Below are 27780 nucleotides of genomic sequence, written 5' to 3'. Positions count from 1 at the left end.
CTCCCGAGGCACTTCTGAATCCTGAGCTGACTTCTGGCTGTCTTTAGTCATCCTCCTAGCTGAGTTTGCAGCGGGGAAAATTCCCCTTCATTTATGCTGTCTCTTTGCCTGAGCTCTGACAGGGTCTCCATCTTGGCCTTAAAGCTCAGAATTAGGACGGCCCTTTCGCAGGGAAGCCATCTCTGGTGCCAGCTAGGGAAGGTGAGGAGAAGAGGCAGAAGATCAGCCCGTAGGGCAGACTCTTGTGCATCCCCGTTGGGTTGCCGCAAGTGCTGCTTGGGAGAACGGGTGGCAGCAGTTCCACAGAACAGCTTCTCTCCTTCTCCCCAGCGCGCTGCCCAGCTCGCCCATCTGATAAATAGCAGGTTGGAGGGGTGTTGGCACCGATGCTTTGTTTTTAATGTGCTGTTTTTCTAAATTCCCATCAAATCTCGAGGAAGGGTGTACTCTGGTTCTGCTTCCTTTTGACCTTTCGTTAGCTCTTGGCCACAAGGGATGAGGTCCCACACTCGCATGTCTGCGTGTTTGCAGCGGTGCCGTTCGGCCGGGGGGTGGGGGTGGGGTGTGTTTTGGTTTGGCTTGGCTTTGTTTTCCTTTCCAAAGATGGGCCTGATGAGGAAGGAGGGAGGGAAAAGTTGAATTAAGAAAAGGCAGCTTTTGCGGTTGGGGCGCAGGATCGAGAGTCAGCAGACACAGGTTCTATTTCTGGCACCGCAGCAAAACTTCCTGGATGTCGCTGGGCACGGCAGCCCGCACATCCCCGCCTCGCCTCGCCTCCCTCCCGCCGAACAGCGAGCGCTCCTGCCTCCCCCCTGCCTCGCCCCGGGGCACGGGGAGGGATGCTGCCGCGCCGGAGGGGCCGGCTCTGCCGTGGGGCTGCGGGGCGGCACCGCGGCTCCGCCTCGACCCCGCAGCATCCTCGGGGGGCACCGCCTGGCCCGGCGCTCGCTACCGCAGCCCGCTCCGTACAGCACCCTCGGCTCTGCCGCGGGCCGCCGCCCCCCCACAAGGCGCTCCTTTGTGCGAGGAGGCGGGGGGCGGCCGGGCCGGGCCCCGGGGGGGGGCGGCGGCGGCGGCCCGCGGCGGCGGCGGCCCGGGGGGCGGGCGGGCGCGCCGGGGGAGGAGACAGGCGGGGAGGGCGGCACAAAAGGGGCTGCTGCAGCCCTGCCCGCCGCTGCCGGCGGGGCTCGGCGCGGCATCGCGGCGCAGCGCATCCTTTCCCGCGGCCGGGAGGAGGTGCCGGGCCGCTCCGCTCCGCGGCGGAGAAGGAGGAAGGCGGCGGGGGGCTGCGGGCTCGCCTCGCCTCGCTTCGCCGCGGCCGGCGCCGAGCCATGCCGGGGGGCGGCGGGCGGGCCGGGGGCGAGCGGCAGCCTCGCCCCGCCGGGGGCCCGGCGGGCACCGACGCTGCGCCGGCCGGGGGTGAGTGAGCGGGCGGGCGGCGGGGCTGGGCCGGCGGGGGGCGGCGCGCACCCCCTCCCCGGTGGAGCTGCCCCGGGGCTGCGGGCGCTGCGGGCAGCGGCGGCGGGACCCCCCTCCCCTTCCCCGTCCGTCCCCCACCCGCCGCTGCCGCCACCTGCAAGTTGTGCGTCGGCCCCGGGGGTGCGGCGTCATTCCCTGCGGGCACTGTCAAAGAGGCTTCCCCCGCCGAGCCCCCACCTTCCCGCTCCTTATTTATTTATATTAGTGTTATTTTTTTCTTAGTCTCCCCCCTTCCTTCCCCCCCCCCCAATAATCCCGGCATCCCCTGCTAGGGGGAGCATCGGCGGTGGGGAGGAGGGAGGCGATGCTGCCAAGCCCCTTGCCGGGTGCGGGCTCGCCGGGGATGGAGGCACCCTCCGGCCGGGGCACTGCAGCGGAGGCCCATCTGCTGCCCGTGCTCGGCAGGCGAGGAGGGCACGGGCTGGGGATGCGTGCCAAGCCTGCAGCAAGCGAGAAGGAGTAACAGGAGTGTGCGCGTGGGAGGGAAAACATACATACAAATAGATCCGTATGATCATCAAACGTCCCCTCTCCCCCTGCTCTGTCTCCATGTCAGGTTGCTGTAATCCCCCCGTTGGGGGCTGGCTGCAAAGGGACGTGGGCAGCCAAGTTCTCCCTGCTCATGCAGGGCTGTCAGGTCGCTGCTGGGCTGGAAATAGATGTATGTCCTGCTGGAGTGGCACAGGCTGGCGGAGCTCTGTCCTTGTTGGAGTTTAGCTCCCTGGGTGAGCATGACAAGGGTGATGGGGAACATGGCATCTGCTGCAGCTCTAGGCTTCCTGAGACAGCTCAGCAAGGGAGGGAGTGCAGAGCGGGATGGAGAGAGGCTCCCCTTGGTGCCTCAGCCTGTGGTTTTCCTCTGGGTATTTCTGCAGGCTGCAGTTCCCGGAGCCCTGCCTGTTTCCCAGAGCTGAAGCTGGGGTCTCGCACGCCTCCTTCCACCCTAAGGCGCAGCTTGGGTCAGGAGAGAGCCTGCCCTGTCTCCAGCACACAGCGTGGGTGCCGAGCGCCTCCCCTCCCAGAGAATGGCCCTCCAGTTAACTCCAAATCCCTCCCCTTGAGTGGGAAGTTCAAGCCCGTGAAAACATGCAGTGGCACCATTGCTAACAAGTATGACTTGAGTCACTGGGATCCCCCAGCCCTGTGCGAACAGTTTCAAACTCCCACCTAACTCCTGCCCTCGTCTCCCCACCCCCTGCAATGTGTGAGTCTGCAGGAACTTTTCAGGACCCCTCCCCGAAGGGTGGCTCTCGTGCTCGGTAGATCCCACGTGCAGAAAGGGTGTTACAGTTGAGCTGGAGCCTGTGATTTAGGGAACACTTGCAAGCCCTTGTTGCTGAAGCCTGGTTGCTGCCAGCTCCTCTGAGAAGAGCTGAAATCAAGCAGGACCTGCCATTGCTTGAGCCTCAGACAGCAGAGAGGCATCTCAGAGGGGAGGGAGAACTGTGGGCTCCCCAGCACATCTCCAGTTTCTAAAGCCCCCAGTAAAAACAGCTATAGCACCTGCGCTGGTTTTTCAGCCTCAGTAGTAGTGCTGGGAACATGTCCTCCAAGCTGGGTGGAAGAGCGGTCTTTTGAGCTATTCCTGGGGAGCCTCCAGGCTCCCTGTAGTGTTATAAAGCAAGCTTTGAATGAAAGCCATTGAGATCTGCAGAAGAGTGAAGCTTCAACTCTGCCACTGCATGTCATAAAAGTCCCTCAGAGATTTATAGCTTCTGTATACCCTTGGGTGATTTTGCAGTAGTGGTAAGAAATCCACTGCAAGGTATAACATTCCCTCCCTGGGAGGACTCTGTTGCACCTCCGTAGCTTGTTTATTAATGCCCTGGATCTGGCAATTAGATCCTTGGGAGAAGGAAAGGACTCAGGCTAGGTGCAGGTGAGTTTTCTTGCTCTGTTCCTAATGTGGTGGCCCAGCTGCTGCCTTTCATGCCGGCACACCTTTGGTCCTAGGTGCTGTTGAGGCTTACGTCCGTCAGAGGTGCCCAGAATGTGGGGGACCGTTTCCAAACTGGGTTCAGGGGCTGAGCTGCTACCTGCCTCCCTCCCTGCAAATGCTGATAAGATGGGGAAGAGTTGCCTGCGTGGCCCGCAGGGGTTGCCTTAGCAAGGAGGTCAAGAAGAGGAGATGGGAAATAGTGTGTGTATTTGCATGGATGTTAGCTTCAGGGGGTGCTCCTAGCTGTAAACACTTACCTAGAGTACTTGTGCCCAACACAAGGCAGGGATAGCTGGTCTGGAGTGTTGCTGGGGTGCTCTGTGCTCACAGAGCCTGCTTAACCTAGGCCAGGTGCACGACAGCAAGCACAGATACACTTGGTGTGTTTGCCTGGGGAGCGTACCTATGAAGTTTGTGTGCTTGTGCGTTTCTCATATGCCTTGTGTTTACCTTTCTCCTCCTTCTCCCACGCACGACTGGTTAAGTATGGTGTGACTTTGTGGCCTGCCAGATTGGTGTCACGTGCTTATTGCATGTCTTTTAAGGGATGCTTGTGTGACAAACATAGGTGGGTGGTTGCTGGGTACACATAGCAATGCACACAGGTCCTGCTGGGTGTGCTTACCGTGGAACGCATGTACTTTTCTAGAGTTTCTGCCCGCAATAAAGGTGGTGTGCATAAACAGCTGTGGGTACAGCAGTTGTCAGAACAGTGCGCTTAGATGTTATTGTGCGTGCTCAGTGTGTGAAGGACACCTTGGGACAGAGAAGTTTCTGCCTGTGCCCCTCCCTTGCTTTGACCTGTCAGCAAGCACAGATAAACGCTGTCTCATGACAGGGTTCAGAGCAGAGTTTTTGGCTTGCTGTGTCTGAGCTTCCTCCTATCTTGAGAATAGCAACTTTAAGGTGCACCAGCTATCACAAATTGATGTCTTCCCCCTGGTCCCTGCATTGGATCATAAAGGTGGAGGAAGGAAGTGGGGGAATTTGATGATGGATAGATGGGGCAAGCTGGGCCAGCATTCATTCCTAAAGGCTGATTAGGTTTTAGGTGGAGTTAGTTGCTCTAAAATGAGCCCTTTGTACATTGTTAGAATCTGTGACCCAATCAGTGGGATGTAGCTGGAGGAGGTGGTGCTAACGAAGGCTGGTACAGCTGACGATAACTCTGGCAGAGAGGGAGGCGGAGGGGTACTGACTGGCACAAGATCTTCACATCTTTAGGTCAGTGTAAGGTGCCTCAAACGGCTGGTTCATGTTACCAGCCCTGACTGTAGAAGAGAGTGGCTAGTTGTCCCTACCTGCATTTCCCTATCACCCATCAGTTCTGCAACAAAAGGTCAGGCTGCATTGCATTTGCCCTGACAACAGGATGGCATCTTGTGGTATTGCAACAAAGCGTTACAGTGGGATCTGAAATTTGGGGAAGGTGGGCACATGGGGCAGTGCAATACAAGGGGACATAGGGGTATGTTTGAGGAATGCCCACTGTTCCCCACCCTGGATGTTCTTGGAAGGGTGATGACATCTGCAGTGCACACATGGAGTGTGCTGTCAGGTCAGTGCTGCAGGCTGGCCTTGAGGAGCATTGGCAGAGCTGCGTGAAGGGGGAAAGCTTGGTATCGTGGGCAGCTCCAGGTCAGGTTTGGGGTGTTTTGATAAGAGTTAGGAGAGTGTGTGGTTGGGACTGGACTGTGCCATAGTAGCGATGCTGTGGGGTGCCAGGACCAGCAGCTTGTCCTAGGGACCAGGGCGTAGTTGCAGCCACATTGCTGCTGAGTTCCCCCTTCTGAAGGAGGTGGGAGGAGATGCCTTTTGCTGGAGCAGCCATGTAGGGTGCACAAGAGCATTCCATGTTTCTCCCTGTGAAATGGACTCTGGTTGCAGCTCTCAGGAAGGCAGAAAGATGGTTTCTTTACTTTCCTTTTCAGAATTCTTTGCGCTCCCTGCTGTGCAAACCCTTTACTTCCTTCAGGCTCCTCCTGAAGCACAACAGGTACCTCCTGCTCTTCAAACCCCTGAACACCTGGGACAGGGCAGGTGTACTTCTGTGCTCAGAAACTTGCCCGGTGGAGCTGATGGGTGAAAGGGAGTGCAGCACTGCACTCTGAGCTTGCTTTCATCGGGTAGGCTGAGGGAAGCAGCAGCATGAAGGGAACTGGCTGCCTTACAAAAAGTCAGGGCTTGTTCTTGAGCCATGATCTAGGAAGTGATTATTCCCTGCTTTAGGATAGCAAAAGTTACCCGAGCTGCTCGCTGTGGGGGCCTTGGCCTTTCATAATGAAATAACACCCCTACCAGGTTGGATAGGCAGCTTGATGAGATCGGTTAATGTTCCCTGTTTCCCCAGCTAGGTGAGTGGCGAGGCCTGTGTCTAAATAGGGTTCTCCCCCCACCCCCAAAAAAAATCGGCCATGGCTGTGGGGTGTGACCAAACTGAGCTCTGCCAGCAGTCTTTTTCAGCATGTAATGCAAAAGCTGCAAGCAGCAGGAGAGGTGGGTATGGCTGTCCAGGGGGAGAGAGGCAGTGGGGGCAGCTCCTCTTTCTGAGGATCATCTGAGTCTTTGCATTTTATGACAAGGTTTCTCTCCAAGGGCCTTGAAGCAACCCATAAAGCTGCTTTTAATTAGGCCAGCCCACCGCCTTACCTGGAGTAGAAAAGTCTCTCTCCCATTTCCCACCCAGGGAAACTGAGGTGTGGAGCAAGGCGGCGATGTGCCTGTTGGTGCACACAGAGGCTCCGCAGGAGAGCAGCAACTGAAGCACAGCACTTCCATTCTTCCTTCACCGCCGGCTGTCTTGGAAATCCCAGAGAACAGCCGGGTGTGGGTGCTGTGCCAGGGGTTATCGATAACTTTCTAGTCACCGCTTGGATCCTGTTGCCCTTTTCACTGCACATATCGCCTTGTTCTTGATCTGCCGCCTAATCTATAATCCCGGCTCCCTGCTGCCTTTCCCTTGGAGTGCTGTTTTCCCCTTGGTGTGTAAATCCTTACAGGCTGGGCCAGGGTTAGCAAGGAGAATCAAACTGTCATCTGTTTAAGGCTTTGGGGTAAATTTTATCTTGGGATATTGCTGACTGTGTCTTGCATGATACCAAAGCTGCAGCAAGCAGATTTGAAGCATACCGAAAGACTAATGCAAATTAGACCCGCTGCATAACGGCTTCAGCAGCTGTGAAACCTGCGATCTAAACGCAGGTATCTGCTACGCTGACTTTATCTGAGTTAGGATCCCCTGTTTTGGCATGCAGATACTGGAACTGAACAAAAAGCAAGAGAGGCAGTATGGCAAAGAGGCATGAAAGGAAGTCTCCCTCCTGGATGCTGAGCCCTTTAAGAAAGAAGGGGAAGGTAAACTAGAGCCCTGAGATTTTAAGCTGGTTTTGCTGAGGCTGAAGAGAGGGCTATGGCAGCACTTTCAATTCCTGCTTCCTCTGGCTGGGCAGCAGGGGAGAAGGAGGAGGACGGAGGCCTGCGCAGACTGAGCATGTTGGGCGCAGACCGATGGCAGAGGCGGCGGGAGCTGGGGAAGGTAGGGCTTGGGGAGACGCGTTTGCCTGTGCAGAGGCTGAGAGCAGGGGGTGCTCCCTGTGTGCGAGGAGGTGCTGTGTTTGTGGAGCTGGTGGTGCGAGGGCTGGCTCAGAAGCAGAGTAAAGGGCAGGGTAAATCAGGAGAACGGTGCCCTGAGGTGATCAGCGTGAGCTGCACGCTGTTGTTGAGTGACCCCGTTGCTGAGGGAAACCTCGGTGGCCCCGATGCTCAGGGAGGCAGTATCTCCCAAAGGCAAAGGAGCGAAAAGCAGACTGCAATTCTCTCTGCGTTCAGTTCGGCCTTCCCTGTACGATATTTGTGCTAGTGTAAAAGTGTTCCTCCTTTCCTGCCTCTGGAGTGTTTTCTCCTTCCCACCTGCCCCAGTAATCCTCGCCTCCGCGCCTGGCTGTGCCGGTGCTGCCCGGCTGTGGCTCTCCCCAGCTCCCCGCGGCCAATGTACCGAGCAGCCCTGCTTGAAGGGGACACGATCTTGCTGCTTGGTCTCCTGGGGCTGTGTGAGGTCTCGGGAACAGGTGGGTTAAAGGAATTGCTGTTCCCCTATCAGCCCCGTGTCCTCAGATACCTCCTGTCATGCTGTTGCTTGGTGCAGGCCTGACTTAGCAAGTGGCTGCTGTGCTCTCAGATATGTTCTGTTGGCGCAGAGCCTCTGTGGCCTCAAAATCCCTATCTAGCAGCAACTTCTGGAGCAAGGGTTGACCACACCTGCATTCAGCTTGGCCAGAGGGATGATGGGATTGCTTTTGCATAATTTAGCAGTCTCTTGAATTATTTATAGTGCAGTTGTGCTCTGGAACAGAGTCTTCTTGCTTCCCGTGAGTGCTGGGGTGGGAGGGGGGGGGGAGGGAAGGGAAGGGGAGTTTGTCAGGCATCCAGAGTCTATCACTTAGTGATGAGGAAGTGCTGTAGGTTTCCTTTCTGCCTGTATGTATTCACGTATGCCTCTGCAGCTGAACTGCCCTGAAAATCCAGTTTGGGTTTCTACATCACTCAGGTGTGTGGTACTGTGGAGCATCTCTGTGGCTTGGGACTGTGAGAGGTTCCTGTGTTTGGACCCTTGTCTTTGCAGTAAAGAGATGATGTCAAGCTGGAGACAGGGAATCGGGTGCTTGGATATGGTGCCTGACTCGGTTACAGTGCTGTACTGTGGGTCTGAAGCAGGGATCATTGGGACTGTTTTTTAAAATATTCAGATGCTTGAGAGCATTTTTTCTTTCAAAGGCCCATCTTGTCCTGCCAAAGTATTTTTTAGCTTTAGCATGATATGGTCCATTGGACTTTACAAGAAATCATAAGAACCTGAAGACTTGAAAGATCAGGTGGTTGAGCAGCAAACTGTGCAGCTGAAATTCCCATCGTTTCTCAGTAATTAAACCCTGAAGAGCAACCAGTTGAGGGCAGAGGGAGACCGGGGCAGCTTTTTACTGGCTCTTGCAGCAGAAGAGCATCATGAAGATGAGCTGGGTGGGCTGAGCACCCCCACCAGCTACCTATGAGCTTAATACACTATGCCCCTCTGCCTCACTATGGCAGGTTGCTGTACCATGCAGATGGGCTGTCCCACTCCTGCCTGTCTTGTCTTGGTGACTTCAACATGACGATAGCTCCCTGCCCTGCACATTCTTCTTGTTCACCACCAATTTTCGTGGTGTGCTTACACAGTTTTTGTCTTCCTCTTCTCCTTCCTTTTTGACCTGGCTGTGGCAGCTGACTTCTCAGAAACAGAGTTCAATATAAATGTTTGTGTTATTAAAGACCTGGAAGGGAAGGGAAAGGGCTGAGGGTGGAGAGAGAAAGGAACTTGGCCTGTAATCAAGTGATTGTGGCAGTAAACTGCTCTACTTAACAGTACAGTAGACAGAAATGCTCAGCTTCCCTGTTTTTATCTGCACAGTGTCAGTTTGTGGCTTTTGCGTTTGGGGAAGAGCTGGCTGGACAATTTCCAGATGTCCCCTGGACAAGTAATGCTGTCCCACCTGGCCCTGGCCTGGTTCTTGGGTTCTTCAGCCTGAAACAAAACTCATTCTTTCATTGAATGGTTTTAGCTCTTGTCAGGGATGTTGGCAACTGGCTAAATGCAAAGTTCTTCCTCATCTTTCTCAAGGAATAAGGCAATCTAAGGCAAGAATGTGAAGACAAATGGTCCCAAGACCTCTGTGATGTCCAGGGCAGCATTTGGTTTCACTAATTTCTCCCTCTTTGCCTATAGACCTGCTCCCATTTCTCTCCCCTTGGTTTAATCTGGAGATCAGGGTACTGCTTTGCTTAGTGAAAGGGTATGTTTGTGCAGAAGAAGTAAACATATTGTTGAGACCCAGGCCTGCTGCAATGCCTGTAAACAAGATCCAGCCGTCTGTGGGAGGCAGAAGAGAGATTTATGTGACCCTGAGTTAAGTGCATTAGGAGGCTTTTGATTTCATTCTGGGAAACTGCCCCTTTTCGTTGTACCATATGCCTGTTACCGGCATAGAGCTGTTGCTGAAGATTTGATTTGTGTGGATTTAATCCGAGGGGCTGTGATGCTGCAATCAGAAGGATAACATAAGCAGGGGGTTGTCTCTGCAAGCCGGAGGTGCTTTGCAGAGCCCCTGAGCCCATGCCCTTTGTCCACCCCAGAGGTGGGAGTACGGGCTGATTTACTTCTGCCTTGGGGCAGGGCACTGAAGAGCTCTCTGCCCATCAGCACTTTCTTTCTGAAAATAATAACAAAGTGAAGTGGCAGCAGGGGATCCAGACGGCACTGTGTCGAGGTCTTGCCTAAGTCTTGAAAGAGGAAATGAAGAACAAAGGCAGAAGAGACAAATAAATAAGGGTCTGTTCTTGGTCCAAGAAAAATTCCCATGGGCTCGTGTAACAGTCTCAGCAAGACGTGACACTCCCAGGGCTGGAGTTAGTTTTTGAGAAATAAAAGGAAAGGGGAAAGAGGTGACAGAATAAGGAGCAGGGGGTCGGGGATGGGGAGGAGAGAAGGAGGGAGAGACACCCTAGAGAAATGTCTCAGGATGGAGTCAGGTTTCTCCAGCTGTTCCTGGTGAAGAGGGGTTAATGCTCTTTGCATGGGATTGGCTGGTCACCAGAAATTCAGGGAAGAGGGGGATCCGGGGGCTGCCAAGAGGGACCCCTGTGGCCTGAAAGGAGGGGAGGAGGGGAAGGAAGAGGCTGGGAACTGCTCTTCCAAACAGTAATAGATCGGCTACTGTGGGAAAGTGAGCACACTGCCAAACCCCAAGTGGTTGGTGATGGATGGGGGAGGAAGGAGGGCGGGGATGGAGGGCCAGCTCTTCTCCGTGGCCGCTAGGATCTTGCTGCTGTTCCATGGCCTCTCTTTATTTATTGTCTTCCTGGGGTTTAATCACTCCCCCCCCCTTGATCCGTCTTGGAGAGCTTTTATCCCCGGGATGCACAAACAACTGCCACCCGCTTCAAAAATAGCTGGAGGCAGCGTGGTTTCTGCCTGCCTGCGTGGGTCTGTGCACAGTACCCATCACCATGGCATCAAGTGCTTCTTGCCTCCTTCCTCCAACTGCCTCGCTCTGAGCCCACAGGGCACCCACCTCACCTTCCTCTGGGCTCTTCAGCCTGCATCTCCCTGTTGCTTGGGCTGTTAGTTCCCAGGAACTTTCCTGCTTTCCTTTGCACAGGGCTTATGTTCATAGTCTGGCACGTGTCTGTCATGTGGTCTTCACCCATGGACCCTCAGCTATGAGGGTAACCAGTAATCTTGACTGCTTGTCTTGGTGCTGTTCTGAGGATTTGTGATTTGTACTCCACTTTCTTGGCATACATGGACTGCCTGCCAGGATCTGCTTTGAAGGCAGTTACCTGCTGCTGCTTCTTCCAGATCCCGTCTTGAGATTTTCTCCGTCCCTGATGCTGCTGGGAGGAGTTAGTGGGCTCATGGCCATTGAATTGGGGGCCTTGTTGGAGACTTGGTTAGATGAACAGTGCTTTAAAAAGCCCTGTAACTTTGAGTGACTGAGGTTGTATCTACATGATACCACAGTTTGGGTGAGAAGTGAGCTGGTGAAATAGTTTAGAAAGTTTCTGCTGGTCAGCTGCTTGTTCTCATGCCTAGGCGTTTTCTTAAAAGTTTATTTTTAACCCAGTTAGATCTGCTGCTGATTTAGCTTTCCAAAGCAGACTTTCATACAATTGACAACTTGAATTCGTACAACTGGGGGGTGGTGAGCTGTGAAGGTGGTGAGGGAGGGAGGAGAACCTATGAAACAACAGCCTGTGTTACCACATGCCTCACTGGAGGTCTCTGAAAGCATGATTTTCTTTTATCATCAAACAAAATGTTTTTTCCCTGTCCCTCTCTGTAAGATACTGAGGCTAGATGGGAGTTCTTGCATGCTGCTTTGATTACCCCATGGCCTGTCTGAGGGCGTAAGTTGCTTCTTTGTGTGGCTTTGTCCCTTTTTCCTTTCCTTCCTCGTCTCATGATGGAACATTCTTTCCCTGTAAGATAACCAAAGTCAAGAAGTGATAGAACTAGGCAACTCAATTTTGCCCTGCTGTAATAGTTGCACTGTTGAAGCAGTGAGCAGCCGCAGTACTGTATCTGGCTGGGAGAACGTCCTTGCATCCTTGGTGTGCATGTGTGTACTGCAGAGTGCAGTGAGCAGTGCCTCAGCTCACCCTCTGATGTCCTGAAAGCCCCGAGCTTGGAGCCAAGTGGTGACGCAATCTCCAGGGCCATCACAGCAGTCTTCATGGAACCAGCTGTTTTGAGGAGGCAGTAGGCAGGGCTGAGGAAGAGTTCTTCCAGGATATCAGGTGTAAACGAAGGAGAGAAGATAGAAGAGCCGCTCGTCCTTCAGTGGAAAGAGCACTTAGATTAGTGGTGCTAAGGAATGAAAACTGTGGCTTCTGAGAATGTCTGACAGATCAGAGTATGCTGAGGCATCTCTGGAACCATGGGAATTCTTATGGTGAGACTGGCTTTATCTGGGAGGCGATTAGTTATGAGGGAGCCCAGTACAGCTGAAGGATACAAAAAAGACTATTTGATAGATTCCAGTGGAGTTGGAAATCTAGCTTGAAGTTTTCTTTATCATGCAGTACTGTACCCTTGTGATGTTCAAGTACTTCTTGGATAAAATTAAACTGGTGTCTTTTAGGCCGTTATTGGGCTTCAGTAGAGTCTTCTCTGAGAAGTTCTTCTTTTAAACTGGGGGCTGGAGAATTATGTAATTATGCTGCTATTAGTATTATGGTTGTTACAGTAGGAACAATCTGTTCAAGTGGAAGGTTTTATAATGGACTCTGAAGGTGTTCAGATGCTGGTCTATTCTGCTGACTTCTGGAAGATCAGTCTTGAGCCAAAATCCTGTCAACAAGGACCATTTTATCTCCAGGTCCCTTGTGTTATGTACAGAGGGTCAAAAGCTGCTTTGTCCCAGAGTGTGCAGCTATCTTGCTGTGGCTGGAGATGTGGCATCTAAAATAACCAAGGCTTAGTCCACCAAAGAGCAGGACAGGACACTTGAGAGAAGAGTCGAAACAGTGAAAGCCTGTGGAAAGTGTGGAGTCCAAAGGTACTGTGCTTCCAGGAGATGAAGTAGTGAGCAGCCACAGTACTTAAAAAGCTGGAGGCTTTGTATTGCATCCATCTTAGTTTCTGTATGCAGCAGATTGTAGCTACTGGCACAGAGCATTTGGGTTTCCTACAATAAAGCATAGGAGAAGACACCTGTTTTCTTTTTGACCACAGATATTACTGGTTAGTTGAGGCCTGGTAAGGTCTCGCACACGATCTGGAGGCTTGTGGTTGACATGTGCATCATGTGTCTGCCTCCACTGGGAAGGGGAAGGCAATGCCTGTGTTTCTCAGCTGTGCTCTCCTCTCACTGCTCCCTGGCCAACCTCACCTTAGCCTTGTGTAGATTCACCCTTTAGCTGTCTCGCCCCCCCCCCCCCCCCCCCCCCCGCTTCCATCCAGTTTTCTTCGTGGGTTGTTGACACCCATGAATGGTGTGTAGATGGCAGCTCTGGAAGTCAAATGGATGCTATGGTGGCACGCTGTTGAGTGGTCACCTTATCTCTGTTCGCCTCCCTGTTGAAAGGGAGGGAAGATGCTTAGGGCAGAGCCTCACTCTCCATTAGCCTGACCTTACTTGAAGAGTAACTGTGCTGGATGGCTTGCTCCAGCTGGTTCTGCTGGCAGCAAGTCAGTGGCACTTTGTGGTCAGTTGCCTTGAAGCTACAAAGGAAATGCGTAGCATGAGGTATTGCTGTATTGCATTAGTGCAGTGGGCAGCAGCTCTTGATGAAGGTTGTGGAAGAATGTTTTATTTGGTCCTTGAAACTTGAACGGAAGCCAATATGGACCTGCTTGCACTCAAACTGCCTTGTACTGTGACTGTCAGAACTTCCTGCTGACCACCTTCTAGCTTGCACTCCCTGAAAACACCGTGGCATCCTTCATGTCAGAGATGCTGAGCCCTAGCTACCTTCTGGTACGTCCCACTTCTCTCCTGTGCAGCTTTGTAATATAATATCCTTTTCCTATCCTTAAGCAAAGTGTGATCCTTTTGTCCCTGGGCTAGTCACGTTTTCGTTGTAGACAAATAGTAGGTTTTATAGTTTCTCCTTACTGCTGTAGGTGTTTGCAGGATAAGTAACATGAGATTTTAGTGTTTTGAGGTACTGTGACCCCAATGCATGTTGTGATTCCTGTTCCCTATGGATGACAGGTAGAGCTAGTATTTCGGAAGTGTGGAGCCTGTTCGTTGCTTCTAGCTGGAGCAGAGAAGTGAGTTTGGCCCTCAGTGTGGAGTGGGGGATGGAAGTCATGCTGGATTTTAATCTGCCATGTGAAAGTGATTCCAATTTGAATTGTTGCTTTGTGTTGAAGTGTCTGAGTGATGGGCAAATATGTTACTGCATGGGTGTTACGGGATAACTTTAGGCAGAGGAGATGAGCATCACTGTATTAAGGGTAAAACCACAAGCGGCTACACTGACTTGTCCCCCACAGCAGCTTTTCTTCTGTAACTGTGGGAGAGGTCTAGGGAGTCTTAAGTCCCATGCCCTAAAGAGATGGAGTGTGGGGCAGCAGGCATCCAGTGGCTTCTTGCCAGTGTCCTCCAGAAGAGAACATTAGGACTGGTTAACTGCCAGCTCTTAGTGGTGTGTATCTTTGGCTCCTTGAAAAATCAGGATGTGATTTCAGGATGGTATAAATCAACTGGCCACTTGATATAATGGCAAAGTAAAACAGTAACAGGAGACTGGGGATAACTCATATACATACCGCTTCCAGCTTTCCTCCTTCTCTGAAAGCCCTTCTCCTGCATGGTTGAGACATAACTTCAAGCAAGGAGATATCAAAGGGATCCCTTACAAAAAGAAGCTTTCAGCTTGTCTTGCCAAGACTGAATGTTGGAAGCAGTTTATAACTGCATGTTCCCTAAAGAGCTTTGTCTTAATGGAGCTGACCGTCCATACTCCTGGCTTTTTCTCCTACTTGAACATTAAAGCTTTTCTTGCTGTTGTTTTTAACCTGACAGCAACTTGATCACTCTCCCTGAGATCAAGTTGACTCTTTTCCCCTTCTCACTCAAAACTGTCAGAAGGGAAAAACCTCTTCTTGCTGTTTTCTATGTTTCTGGTAATTGATGGCTGCTTTGTGGCAGAGTAGCTGGGCTCTTTTATGACAAGCAGAGATGCCTCCCTGACTGGTACCTCCTTTCTCATTTCCACCACATGTAAACGTTCTGGATGGGGAAGGTGGGTAATACAGTCTTCCTTCCCTGCTGGCCTCTGTCTCCAATTAGCTACTGCGCAGACATATCTTTCACTGCATTGCTGATCAGACGTTGTGGGAAGGGCTATGTGACTGATGGTCTTTAGCATCTGGGCCCACCCAAGACTGCATGACTGCTCTCCAGTCCTTGGCAGGGGAATCCCTGGCATGTGAGAATGGAGGTGGTTGTGGGGGAAGAGGTTTTGAGGAGGACGCAGCCTGCTGCATTGCTTCCCTCCTTTTAGGAGGAGATGGGAAATGTGCTCATGTTCCCACTCCCTAACAAAGGCAACCGAGCAGTGAAAAACTGCTTCCTGGGACATGTCAGCAGCAAAACAGCAGAGGGTACTGCAGGGCCAGCTTGCTTGGGCAGAGCTGCAGGGCAGGGCTGTGCAAGCCCAGGCCAGGCTGCAGCAGCGGGAGGCAGCGCAGCTGTGCACGGGCTGAGCCTTGCCCGGGGGGTGAGGAGCTGCAGTGCCGTGTGCTGAGCCTGACAGATACTGATGTATGCAAATGTCAAGTGAGGAAAATATGCCGTACTTCCTAAAACCATGTGTCCTGCTATGCTGAGATGGCACACCACATCCCAGAAAGTGAAGCGGTTTGAATGTCAAGAGTTACAACCTTTGTCTGCGAATTTACTGTAGCATGTGGAACATCAAAGCCATCTGGGAAGAAGATGATGATGTGCCTTGTGTGACTCCTTCAGCAGCTGCCCTCTGTCCTGGGCCAGCCCAAAGCTGGCTGCCCTGCATTTGTGTGTCCTGTAGGAACTGGAGTGAAATCAGCATTACCTGGCAACCGCTGGGATTGCTTTATTGAAGCAGGCCAGGCATTCATCTCACCCAGGTTTCAGTGTTTGAGGGAGCAACCTGATGTCTGGAGGTAATGCCTTGGAGAAAGGGCAGGACACCTGACTGGAGAAAGCTGTACTCATTTACCAGTGAGGGACGCTTTCTCCTGACAGCCAGTTGCTACCAATTTAGTGTTTTCAGCTTTTTTGTGCCCTTCTCTTCCCCACAGTTCAAGAGGGAGCAAAAACTGGTGACATGCAAGGAAAAGGCACTAGAGTCCTCTACCTTGCAAGTGATCTCGCTGCTCTATCAAGACATTAATGGACCCTTAAGACACCCCCCCCCCCCCCCCCAAAAAAAAAAAAATCTGGACACAATGGGGGCTCTTGGGGGGTTTCTTCAGCCCCTTGTTTTGCCCCCACAAAGAAAGCTTGATGGCGAGCCCGAAGATGGTCCTTCATGGCTTTGAACAGAACATCCAGCCCCGTCATGGCTAGGCCACCACAAAGATGGTTGCTCACCAGCTGGGCTATGACCAGGCATATGAGGTTGGGCTGTGGAGCCCTGGCAGGTGGGTGGAGGAGGTGAGGGCCTGCCCTGGTGTGGACCCCTGAGGACAGCCACCATTTCCTCCTTCCCAGCCCACGGGACAAGATGGCATCCTGGGGGCACAGAAAACCAGGACCTGGCCCCTCTGCTGGCCTGTGTCATGTCATAGTACCTGAAAAACCCCTGTAATACACATTAATGAATAGGATCAAGCTATCTCTTATTTTTCTTGAGTTTTTTTCTTTTATTTTTTTTCTCCCGTGGCATTGCTTTAACTTTTCTACCAGCTTCAGACTTGCAGTCTTCCCCTTCAGAGCTTGACATGGGACTCCTCACTGCGCCACCCGAGCATGGGGGATGGCATCAGTGGACAGTGGTTCTCACTTAAAAAGGTGACCGCAAAGTGTCCAAAAATGCTTGTTGCTGAGCTGTAAGGTATAACTGCAGACAACCCCTCTACTAAAGTCAGTATCCGAGCCATCTGTAGAGCGCTGAATATGTTTTCCTTTGGGCAGTTGCCATCTGTCTGAATGCTTTATGGCTTTTCGCTTCAGTATTAAATTCTCTCCAAGTTAATCAGTAAACATGCTTCGCTGTATTTTGCTTAATACCCTCTGAACCAGCGGGAGTGGGCTGGGTGCTTCATCCCCCTGCTCCCACATGATGTGTCGGCTGCGGGGAGCCCCAGTGCAGGGCAGTGGGACAGCCCCTGTGTGGGGCTGGTGGCGTGGGGCAGCTCCCCTGTGCCTCCCAGGGGGGAGGGCTGCCTCCTGGAAAGGCGTTGCTGGCACCATTGCGTGCTGGGTGGAGAGTTTATAAGTGATGGCACAGCATCTGTGGTGCGTCTCAGGAACTTTGGCCCTGGCAGGAGGCAGGGTGCGGAGAGCTGCCACGGGCGAGCGTGCTGTGCAGGGGGCACAGCGGTGCAGGTGCATGCATGGGGCTCCAAGGGGGGCTCTGCCTCTTCACCTGCTGCTGCACAGGGGGTTTCATGCTCCAGGGAGGACTGCCTGTGCGTTGTAAAGGGCTTTTGGGTGACCTTGTTTCCCCATGCACCTTCACCCCAACCTTCCTTTCCCTAAACAGCAGGTGAGCACCTTTTCTGCTTTTCTTTGGCAAAGCATTGGTTGAGCTTAGTTTTTTCTTTCTTTTTTCCACCCCCATTCCCCCCACACCCTGTCCTTTGTAGTCTTCAATCACTTCTCCATGCCTGAGCTGGAGGAGGGGAGATGCTGTAGGGAGAGGATGAAGGCAATATTTTGCACTTGGAGAGAAGGGCTCTGCGCCGCTGGCTTGACACAGATCTGTCATGATGGCACAGTATTACTAGCGGAGACAGCCAAGCATTTATTTTAGCCACCTGATCCAGGTGCAAAACACCTCAGCATCTCGTCCACAGAAAACAAAAAGCAAAGGGCAACATTTGGAGATACAGGGGACGTGAGAGGGAGGGGAGAAGAGTGAAAGTGAGATAATCTTAATTTTATTCTTTTCTCCTGTTCCCTGTGTGAATTTGGCTAACCTTTCCTAGGAAAAAAGGTGGGGTTTAGGGTGCCTGTTGAGCAAACACTTGAAAAGATCTGAGCAGCGTAGGTTCTGGCTCTGGCAGCCTGGCTAATGATCTTCGTCCTTTAGAACTGCCTCTCTTGCACCATTCATGTTTCAGCTGTGTACCCCTTACTCTTGCCTTGTCTGTCCTGCTCTCTGCTCTCTCTTCATCTGCCCTCAACCCTCTGGTGATGCAGGGCCTGGGGAGACCTATGTTAATTTTGTTTCCATCAATAAATGGGGACAAATCTATGAAGTGTGGTGACTTCACTAGATCATTAATCATCGTTCTGGATTTCCCATCTTTCTATCCTGTTGCCATTGCCTTTCTTGTCTTTGTGAGTTTATAAGACTGTGACTGATCTAGAAGAGGTTCAGCTTGGTGTAACCCACCCAAGACAAAACGCCCAGTTCAGATGGCAGGGGGTGGGGGGAGTAGTTCTTGGACTCAAGTCTTGGAAGTTGCATGCTGAATTTGGACCAGCTGTCTGCCACCCCCAGCCTGGCTTTCTACCGGTGGTAAACTTTTTGCACCTCAGTAACTATTGAATGTGACTTTCCTTTTCATGGCTTTTCCACAGGATGAAGATGAGACGCCATAAGCTCTTTCTGACTCTCTGCATGGCTGGTCTCTGCCTCATCTCCTTCTTGCACTTCCTCAAGGCCCTTTCCTATGTCACCTTCCCCCGGGAGCTGGCTTCACTTAGTCCCAACCTTGTCTCCAGTTTCTTTTGGAACAATGCCCCTGTCACACCTCAGGTCAGCCCTGAGCCAGGGGGTGCAGAGTTCCTCCGCACACCCCTGTACTCCCACTCCCCCTTGCTCCAGCCCTTGCCCCCCAGCAGAGCCAGTGAAGAGCTGCACAAAGTCGAGTTTGTGCTGCCAGAAGACACAACAGAATATTTTGTTCGTACCAAAGCCGGTGGCATTTGCTTTAAACCAGGCACCAAGGTGTTGGAGAAGCCACCTGTGGGAGGGCGGCTGGAGGAGCGAGCGGATGGCGCAGCCTCGGGGCGGCCGGCTCGCAAGCCGCTGAGTGCCAGTGGGACCAAGCGGCGCAAGTGGGTGGAGTGCGTGTGCTTGCCGGGCTGGCACGGCCCCAGCTGCGGGGTCCCCACTGTGGTCCAGTACTCCAACCTGCCCACCAAGGACCGCCTTGTGCCACGGGAGATCCCCCGGCGGGTCATCAATGCTATCAACGTCAACCATGAGTTTGACCTATTGGACGTCCGCTTCCACGAGCTGGGAGACGTGGTGGACGCCTTCGTGGTGTGTGAGTCGAATTTCACAGCCTATGGAGAGCCACGACCCCTCAAGTTCCGTGAGATGCTCCTCAACGGCTCCTTCGACTACATCCGCCACAAGGTGCTCTACGTCTTCCTGGACCACTTCCCCCCCGGCGGCCGCCAGGACGGCTGGATCGCTGACGATTACCTGCGCACCTTTCTCACCCGGGATGGCATCTCTCGCCTCCGCAACCTGCGCCCAGATGACGTCTTCATCATTGATGATGCTGATGAGATCCCGGCCCGTGATGGTGTGCTCTTCCTCAAGCTCTACGATGGCTGGACGGAGCCCTTTGCCTTTCACATGCGCAAGTCGCTCTATGGCTTCTTCTGGAAGCAGCCAGGCACCTTGGAGGTGGTCTCAGGCTGCACCATGGGGATGCTCCAGGCTGTCTATGCTACCGACGGGATCCGTCTGCGGCGGCGTGAGTACTACACCATGCCTGGCTTTCGGCAGTATGAGAACAGCACAGGACACATCCTGGTGCAGTGGTCGCTGGGCAGCCCCCTCCACTTTGCTGGCTGGCACTGCTCCTGGTGTTTCACCCCAGAGGGGATCTACTTCAAACTGGTGTCGGCCCAGAATGGGGACTTCCCCCGCTGGGGTGACTATGAGGATAAACGAGACCTCAACTATATCCGGGAGCTGATCCGGACTGGTGGCTGGTTCGATGGTACTACGCAGGAGTATCCCCCTGCCGACCCCAAGGAGCAGATGTATGCTCCCAAGTACCTGCTCAAGAATTACCAGCGGTTCCGCTACTTGTTGGAGAACCCTTACCGAAAAGCAGAGAGCACTGGGTGAGGCCACTGGGGCTCGCATGGGAAATCAGAACTTCACAACAAAGGGAAGGAGTCGGGTGTTTTCATCTGTTCTTTTTCTTTTTTGTTTTCTTTGGTTCTGGGTGGGGTGTACCATTTCTCCAGGATCTCTGCCTTCCCTCCCTTCCTTCTCTTCTTCCCTTCATCCAGGGTGATGTCTGGGGATGTGAATTTCTTGGTAACGGGAAGGGAGGCCTGGGCAGGAGGAGGAGAGATGTTTGGGACCTACTCTGGCAGTAGCATAAAGACTGTCTTGCATTTCCCGGACCTCTTCGGCTGGCTGGAGAGAATCTCTGCAGCCAGCTGGTGGATTTTCCTCCGGGGGAGGCTGGGAGGGTCCCATGGGGAGAGAGGGCAGCTGTTCCCATCCTTTGTGGATTGGAGCAAGCACAGATGTGAGTCTGGGCTATTCAGTGAGCGTGTGAGTCAGCAGGCACAAACTGATGCGAGTGGTCACGTGTGCAGATGTGTGTCACAGGCATTTTTTTGGATGAGTGAATGTGCAAAAGCATCTCAGTATGCGTTTATTTTTTGTATACCTCTATATTCAGAGTATTTTGGGGAAGGGAAATCCTTTGCTTCCAAGGTGTTCTCCCCAACATGCAGCCTCGTCCCACAGGCTTAATGCGTCTGTCCTGGGCTGTATCTTGTCCTGATGCTCTACCAATCCTGGAGCAGACAGATGGGAAGCAGAGGAGAAAGCAGATTTATTTTTTTTTTTAAACTCCTTTTTCACCCCTGCCCCCACAACACTGCATTGGCTTGGCCCACAGAAGCTGAAGCATCTTCCCTGCAGTACATGCTTCTATTGGAGCTGGGGTGAGCTGCAGGGTACTTAATCAGATGGTGGGAGTGTACGTTTACAAGTGCATGGTTTCCTATGTGCATGAGTGCTAACATGCATGGTTTTGGTATGCACGTGGGCGTTTGATACCAGTATTGGTATATTGGGGGGGGAAGGGGACATAGTTGGGCTTAGGGGGGTGTGTGCTTTCAGGAAATGGTGGTATCCAGAAGTTGTGGTCTCTGTCTTGGCATGGATGACTTTTTGGGGAATTCATAGGAAAGGGCCAGGGAGAGCACTGGCTCTGCATAGCACTGTTGCGTGCTTCTGTGGCTGCCTCTGCAACACTGCAGGCTCTGTTTGTTGCAGGGTCGCTGCTTACATGTGCTGGCCATTTCATCTTGCTGTAAGGTAAAAGGGAAAGGAGAAGGGCAAAGCTCTGAGTCAGCAGTGGGTGTTATGGAGAAACACAAAGCCTGTCAAAGGCACAGGATCCGTCTGCTCTTAGGGTGTGAGGGAGCTCATGGAGAAAGAGGGCATAGGCAGACTTTCCTGGGGACCAAGAGGCTGTTTTGGGACAATCGTGCCATCCAGAGAGCATGTGCAGCCTGGGCTGTGCAGACAGGACTGTGCAGAGGAGAGGGAATCTACAGCACTAGTTGCAGCTGGTTGGGCCAGTGTCTGCTCAGAGTTTGCCAGTGATGGGTGGTCAGGATCTGGCCCATCTTATTGGTTCAGCTCATTGAGGACGCAGATCCTCATCTCCACCCATACCGCCCTTCCTTAGCAGATGGCTTGATGGAGTGCCCGGAGCCTGGGCTGTAGTGGGCAGAGGGTGAAAAACATGGTGAAGTTGCTCTGTTAGCCTTGCAGTGGAAAGACTGGCTCATGTTCCAAGCATAGTAGTGAAGATCATACAGAGGAGGAGGAGGAAAATGATGGCATAAGGAAGAGTGACCCTGACATTGGGAGTGCTGTGTTGAAGCAGGAGGGTTTCCATTGCCATTAAGTCATTCCATCAGGGTCCGTATTCCTGTGCTGTCCAACCTATTCCCAGCCTTGTGCCTCATTCCCATCTCTGTATATCTTTCTTTAGCCCTCCTATCCACATCTCTAGAGAAGTAAAAAACATCGACAATAACTTGATTGCCTAATAAGACTGAGACTGGAACAGAATAAAGATGAACATTCTTTTTCTGATCAAACTGAGCTTAGCTTCTTCCACACCTAAGCCATAATGCCTGCTTAGAAGAACTGAAGGACTTTGATTTTAAAAAAAAAAAAAAAAAAAAAGGCGTTCTCGCTTCTGCTGTGTCTTCCCCACAGGTAGAAAAGTCCCATTTGGGAACCTAGTGGAGGGAGGAGGAGCTCTGGTAGGCAGAATGCTCTTCCCCCAAAGGGAATCTGTGGCTCTTCTAAGTGCAGGTTTGTTGATGCAGCAGGACGGAGTCTTGTCGCAGTCACAGGGTCCTTGTGCCAGATCGCTGCATGGAGGTCTTCGGTGTACAGGGATTATAGAGAAATGGGGATCCAGCTGAGAGGAGGAGTCTGCTTTGAGCAAGATGAGAGCGGTAGCACTGAGGCTGCAGCACAAGGGGGACATGCTTTCCCCAGGGGCAGCCGGAGGAGAGCAGGTGTGTCAGCTCGTGGGATTCAGTAGCAGAAAAGTATGGAAGGAAGAATCTGTTTTTCATTTTTACTCTTGGAGGGAGCCTAAGATCTAATCTCAGACCTTTGGCTTTGCCTTATCTTTGTGACAAGAACACAAGGCCAGTGCCAGGCCTTGCTGAAGACAGGAAAGACAAGTCAGTCCGTGCATGGGTGCTTTGGCAGCAGCAGAGCCCTGTGAAGCAGGGGCTAAAGTGCATGTGTGCTAGGGCTGCACCTTGTTATCTTCTACAGTGGGAGCAGCCTCTCCTCTGGTACCAGCCCTTCTCATGCATGGGCATCCTGGGGGATTTTTAGTGCACTGCAAGTCACGTTTTCACTGCTGGGTATGGCCCTTGGCTTGGGAGTTTCAGATGAGCCCACAGCTGCAATATCTGGATCTCCTGTTCCTGAAGTGTACAGCCTGTTACCTTCGCTCCTCTCTCATCCACTGTTTGTTCCATCATTCTCCACCTCTCCCTCTGAATTGCCTCTCCCTTCTGCCCCCTTGGGCAGAAGCAGAAGGTCTTGCTGGAACAGTAGTGCTGGGTCTTTTCTGCAGGACTCTGGCCTTGTTCTCCTGGACTTACTTCCTTACTCTTAGAAAATTAAATTTAAAACAGACTTCTGTTGTGGTGGGAGGAAGGGGCTTTACAGATGAAATGCGTTCTTTTTTGTTTCTCAGGAATTGTTTAAACATTTTTTGATTTAAGGCCAAACCAGTCAATGCTTCTGTCTAATTTGTCTGGCTAACCCTGTGTTTATTATCCTTAGGGGCTAGAGTGCTTGTCATTAAAAATCATCCTCCTTGTTCCTGGAGGGGACGAGGACTAGCAAGCTGACTTGTGCAGAGTGATTTCCCAAGGTGGTGGGTTGCCCTCTGTCCAGCCTTGCGTGTGCTGCTGTGCCAGGGCCTCGGTGGCCAGCCACCCTCCCAGACCACCTCCATGGGAGGGACCGCAAAAGCATGTGGGGGTGTGGAGTGGCAAGAGGCAGAGGAGGAGGCAGGTTTGGATCAGATCCTCATTTCCTAGTGCTGAACTCTGAGGTGAGTGTTGAGGCTCCTTTATCTTGTCTGAATCAAGTCCTGAGGTTTGAGGAGGCATAGGGCTAAAAACCCCTGGGCTGGAACTGGGATCAGGCCACCAGAGCCCAAGTCTGTTGGTTGCTGCAGCCGTGAGCAGCGAAGCCATGTGCCCGCTGCCTGTGGGAGCGAAGCTGTCCAGTGGAGAGAGAGAAAGCATTGCCAGACTTTCCCTGCAGCCTTCTTCAGCTCTGTGTTTTTTCTGCCCCAGCACCTTTCCACCTTCTAATTAATTGGTGCAAGGGAGGACCGGATAGTAGGTGAGGCAGCGTGTGGCATTCCCAAGCCTTGCTCTTCGCTTTCTGTCTGCCCATACCTGTTATTGACTTTCTGTGTGCCTCCCACCTAAAAATGGGATTGTGTGCCCCTGCAGGGCTTTGGACTGGGGAACGCGTCGTCTTCCTTGACCGCAGGTGAAGGGAAGGACATGGGCTTTGGTGACCTGCAGCAGGTGAACTTGCTGAAGCAGAGGGAACCGCGCAGGTCAGCCATCTCAGCCCCTCCGGAGGACTGGGGGTAATGCTGTACCCAAGTGATGGACAGAAAAGATGAAGTGGTTTTGTGCCTGTGTGGTTGGTAATGAAGGATGACATGCTCAAGTCCACTCTTGCTGTTGCTTTCTCTCCCTGTGTCCTGCTGAAGTGTTCGCTGTCACGCAGCTCAGGCCAGCCTGCTCTTCATGTCTCTGTGGCAGGTGAAAAGGGGGACCTTGTGGCCTCCAGGTAACATAAGAGTCAGGATGGAGGGAGAGTTGGAGCAGAATGGGTATTTGTTCCCCTCCACCCCCCTTGGTGTATCCTTGTGGGACAGTAGTGTGTTTTCCCCTGTTGAACAGCCGCTGGGTCTGCCCCTGTCTCCCAGCTCCTGCCAGCAATCTCCGTGGCTGCTATGCCTCTGCACTGTGAAGACACGTGTCCGGGGTCACTCCTGGTCCGATTAGTGAACACTGGTGATGAAGAGGGAAGGGATGGCTCATCCTGGCTTCACTGACCTCAAACCTTGGTGAGAAAGGAGGGAAGTGAATGGGAGAATGGATCCTGAATCCCTCCACCGTTGTGTGCCGTGCCCCCCCCTCCCCCAACCTCCCTTCGGATTTCATTGGACAAACTTGCTGTTATTATGGAAAGGGAGGGGGAGCTGGAGGTAAGGGGGTGGCAGGAGGGGCTCAGATCCAGCGCCAAGAAAGAAGAGCTGTTTCTAATGCAATACACTGACATTTAAAGCTTTGGGGACTATAGATAACAGATTAAGAAGGGATCTGAAGTAATCTGAGACTAAGATTTCAAACCACTGTTTTTTCCTTCCTGTACGGATGGGATGATGATGTAGTATCATCCTGGAGGTGGTCCATCAGCACTTCTGAGCCTGGGGTCCACCTGGACCTATTGGTGGTGTTGCCCCTGGGGCAGCCCCAGAACACCCTGCTTTGGCAAAAGAATGCGTGGACTTGCCAAAAATAAAATAAAATAAAAAAAATTTAAAAAAGGAAAAATAAGAGTGTCTGCAAAGCTCCTTTCCACTCTGTAATTTATAAAGAGCAAGTAATAATGAACTTTTTGTAAGGATAAATCAAATGTACATTCTGAAATCATTTTCTCTGTAAATGATTGGATTTCATTTCACCCTTAAAGGGATGCTTAAAAGGAGGAGATAATAATAAAAAAATTTACAAAGTATGAAAGGAAACCAAGGGGGTGTGTGTGGCAGCTTTTATTTCTGATCGCCGGGCAAAGGGGCCACTGGAAAACAGATGAGGGAAATTGCTTCCCACCTTGGCAGACTGTGTTCCTGGGAAGGGAGATGGAGGGGGAGCCTTGGGTGGTTTGGGGAATGATTCCTGATTTTGTGGGCCCAGGTCAGATTAGGTGACTATGAGCACATGAAGGCACACAAGCAGGTAATGATGGCTGCCGGCCGAGTAGTTCTCAGAAGAGCTGGTGGATGTAGGAACCAGCATCACTGCTCCTTAAATGGTCCCTTGTCACCACCTTCCCTCCCTTGGATGCACCCACTTTTTCAAATAAAGCTGTGGAAAACCCTGGAGCCCCAAATTACACCTTCCCCACTGCAGAAATGTCTCTTTTCAGCATGGTGCATGAGAGAACATGACCTCCTTGTTTTGGCTTATTTTAAAACCTGTCTAGTGTAATTTTGACTGTTCCCATTATTTGGTATCAAAGCGTGGTCCTCCTCTGAATCATCCTAAGCATCTGGCCTCAGCAGTGCCTTTGGCAAGGGCCTTTCACAAGCCATCTACAGCTGTTTCACTTTTTACCTTTTTAAGTGTCTTGCACTTCAGGTCCATTCCTGGTCCCTTTTAGAGATAGCGACTGTAAACGTCACAGGTTGGTTTCCATAAAATCATTAGATCCAGCACATTCCTTTTTCTTTCTCTCTTCCACATCAGACCAATGATTTCAATTCTCCTCTTGTGGAAGAGTCTCTGTAAAACTAGAGATTTGTGTTGTGCATGCTTAATGCCTTTCTGCTGCTTCTCTCTCTGGAATAAAGGGCCTGGAATAAACATGCCACTCTAGTAATTAAAATTCTCTGTTAAGGATTTTTATCATTCTTAGTGATTGCTGTATTTTTGTGCCCAAATAGGTGATAATCTAAAAATACATGATTGCCAGAATGCCTGAACTTTCAGCTTTTCAAGAGGGGGAGATAAGTATATAAGCTTAGGCCAATGGCAATCGAGTGAGTTTAAGAAATGAGAGTTGACTAGGTCAAAGGTTCTCCCATGTTATTTTTCTTGCCTCCAACACAAAATCTTTTACTGGCATTTGTATTACTTTAAGAAGTAATTTAAATGGCATTTCTTCATTTCTTGTGGGTTTTTTAAAGAAAGCATTGACAGAAACCAGAACCTTTTTCCTTGGCAAGCACGAACTTCTGCTGTGGGAGCTTGAAGTGCCTCTGTGAGTGAGGGGTTGGCTCTTCAGCAAACCAGGCTGTGGTGGAGACCCTCATTTGCAGGAGCAGCGCTGACAGTCAGCTGAGTGCAGGGGCCACGTGGCTCCACCGTGAACCTTGTATACCGTCTCTCAGAGGGTCCTTCAAGACATCAAAAGGGATCTTGGTATGTGCAGCGTGCATCCTGAATGTGGGATAGGGAGCCTTAAGTGCCGTATTGAACCAGGAGCATGCAAGCCATCTAATGCCAAGTAAATCCTGTGTGTTTTGCAAAATGTCATTACACCAACAGGTGTTGTTTGGGGAGATGCACCATGGAGGGGCTGTAGAATCACCTGGAAATAAGCTGCTTCTCCAGGCTCTCACTGTATGTCAGGGATGCCCAGTGCTTATCACGGGCATCGTGCAACATCGCTCAGTGGGAACCAGGGCTGTGACAGGCCCTGGGTCTCGCAGAGGGGCTGACTCCGGCTGATTCCTGATCGATGCCTGCAGCAGGTTAGCTGATTGGGGGATGGACATGCTGTTTCCAAACACCAGGGTGCTTGGAAACAAAGTGAATTCAATATAAAACTACAACACCTTTTATAAAGCTGGAAAGGGGATACCAACAGCTTGGCTTGCTGGCTGTTTGTTTTTGTTGCTCAGATACATTTGTTCCCTGTGTAAGGGCATGGCTTAATATGCTGTTTAGCAGGGATAGTTAATTTTTAATTATTAGTCCAATTTTGTTGTTTGGTTGTTTTTTTTTTTTCTTTAAATCTCACTGCTTTAGTGGCTCAGCTGGGGAAGCAGTGAGGTCTCAGCTGGCCGGGTGGCAGCTCACGGAGCCGCAAGGGAGAGAGTCACCCCAGCCCTGGAGAGTGTCACCAGCAAATGGCTTCACACTCACGTGCCCCCAGCTGCAGGCGCTGGCTGCCCTGCTTTCCAGAGCACCACAACAGAGAGGATTTGGCTGCAGCCGTGGTAGGAGGGAGGCAAATTCCTGCTCCTGGCAGCAGCATGTGTTTCTGTGGCTTACAGGCACACTTATACCCCAGCTGTGTCAGACCTTCACCTGGGAGCGATCTTGGCAGGGCTTTGCTCTGTTGCTGCATAACAGCCTCAGAGGAGCCATCCAAAGCTGTCCCATCCGGAGAACGGGCTCCGTGTCACTGGAGTGAGAGGCTGACATAAGGGATATAACCCATGGATGCTTGGATGAGGAGCCTGGCTTGGGGCCAGGCTGCTGCAAGCTGTGCCTTTTGTAGCTGCAGCAGGGACAAGCACTCAGCAGAAGGGTGGAGGATCAGCCCACTTCAGCTAATGTTTGGGACATTACTGTAAGCATCTCCAAGAACCCCAAACACAAACCTTTACTTGAAATTAAGGAAAACTTGGCAATCCTGGCATTTCCAGCATTTCTGGGTGTGCTTTTTTTTTTTAAAAAAAGCAAATGAGAGGAGAAAATAGTCATTACTGTCAGTTGAAGTACATTACAGCTATGTAAGAATACACATTTTTCAAGGCCATCTCTCTCCTCACCCTGCCAAATGAAATACAAAATAAAACTCCATTGTTTTGCTCTTATGTTTCCTGTGCCTTACGACTTGAACCATGGATCCTCTTGGCTAAAGTCCATCCCAGTAAC

At 51.9% G+C, this 27780-nt stretch overlaps 1 protein-coding gene across 3 annotated transcripts; it reads left to right on the top strand.

Annotated features, from left to right (window-relative positions):
• The first annotated feature begins 1162 nt into the window (after positions 1-1162).
• Positions 1163-24924, top strand: MGAT3 (beta-1,4-mannosyl-glycoprotein 4-beta-N-acetylglucosaminyltransferase). Of its 3 annotated transcripts, none has more exons than XM_037388683.1 (2): positions 1163-1419; positions 18193-24924. In XM_037388683.1, exon 2 carries the CDS (start codon positions 18194-18196, stop codon positions 19700-19702), a length of 1509 nt encoding a protein of 502 aa, XP_037244580.1. In that variant the 5' UTR covers positions 1163-1419; position 18193; the 3' UTR covers positions 19703-24924. The 3 variants fall into 3 exon arrangements, with proteins under 3 accessions (XP_037244580.1, XP_037244582.1, XP_037244581.1); XM_037388685.1 differs by lacking the exon at positions 1163-1419 and adding an exon at positions 1813-6953; XM_037388684.1 differs by lacking the exon at positions 1163-1419 and adding an exon at positions 6975-7785.
• The last annotated feature ends 2856 nt before the right edge of the window (positions 24925-27780 follow it).

The sequence above is a fragment of the Falco rusticolus genome, chromosome 5 (assembly GCF_015220075.1).
Source record: "Falco rusticolus isolate bFalRus1 chromosome 5, bFalRus1.pri, whole genome shotgun sequence".
Lineage (NCBI taxonomy): Eukaryota > Metazoa > Chordata > Aves > Falconiformes > Falconidae > Falco > Falco rusticolus.
The sequence above is the reverse complement of the archived record's forward strand: the minus strand, read 5'-3'. Positions and strand labels throughout refer to the sequence as shown.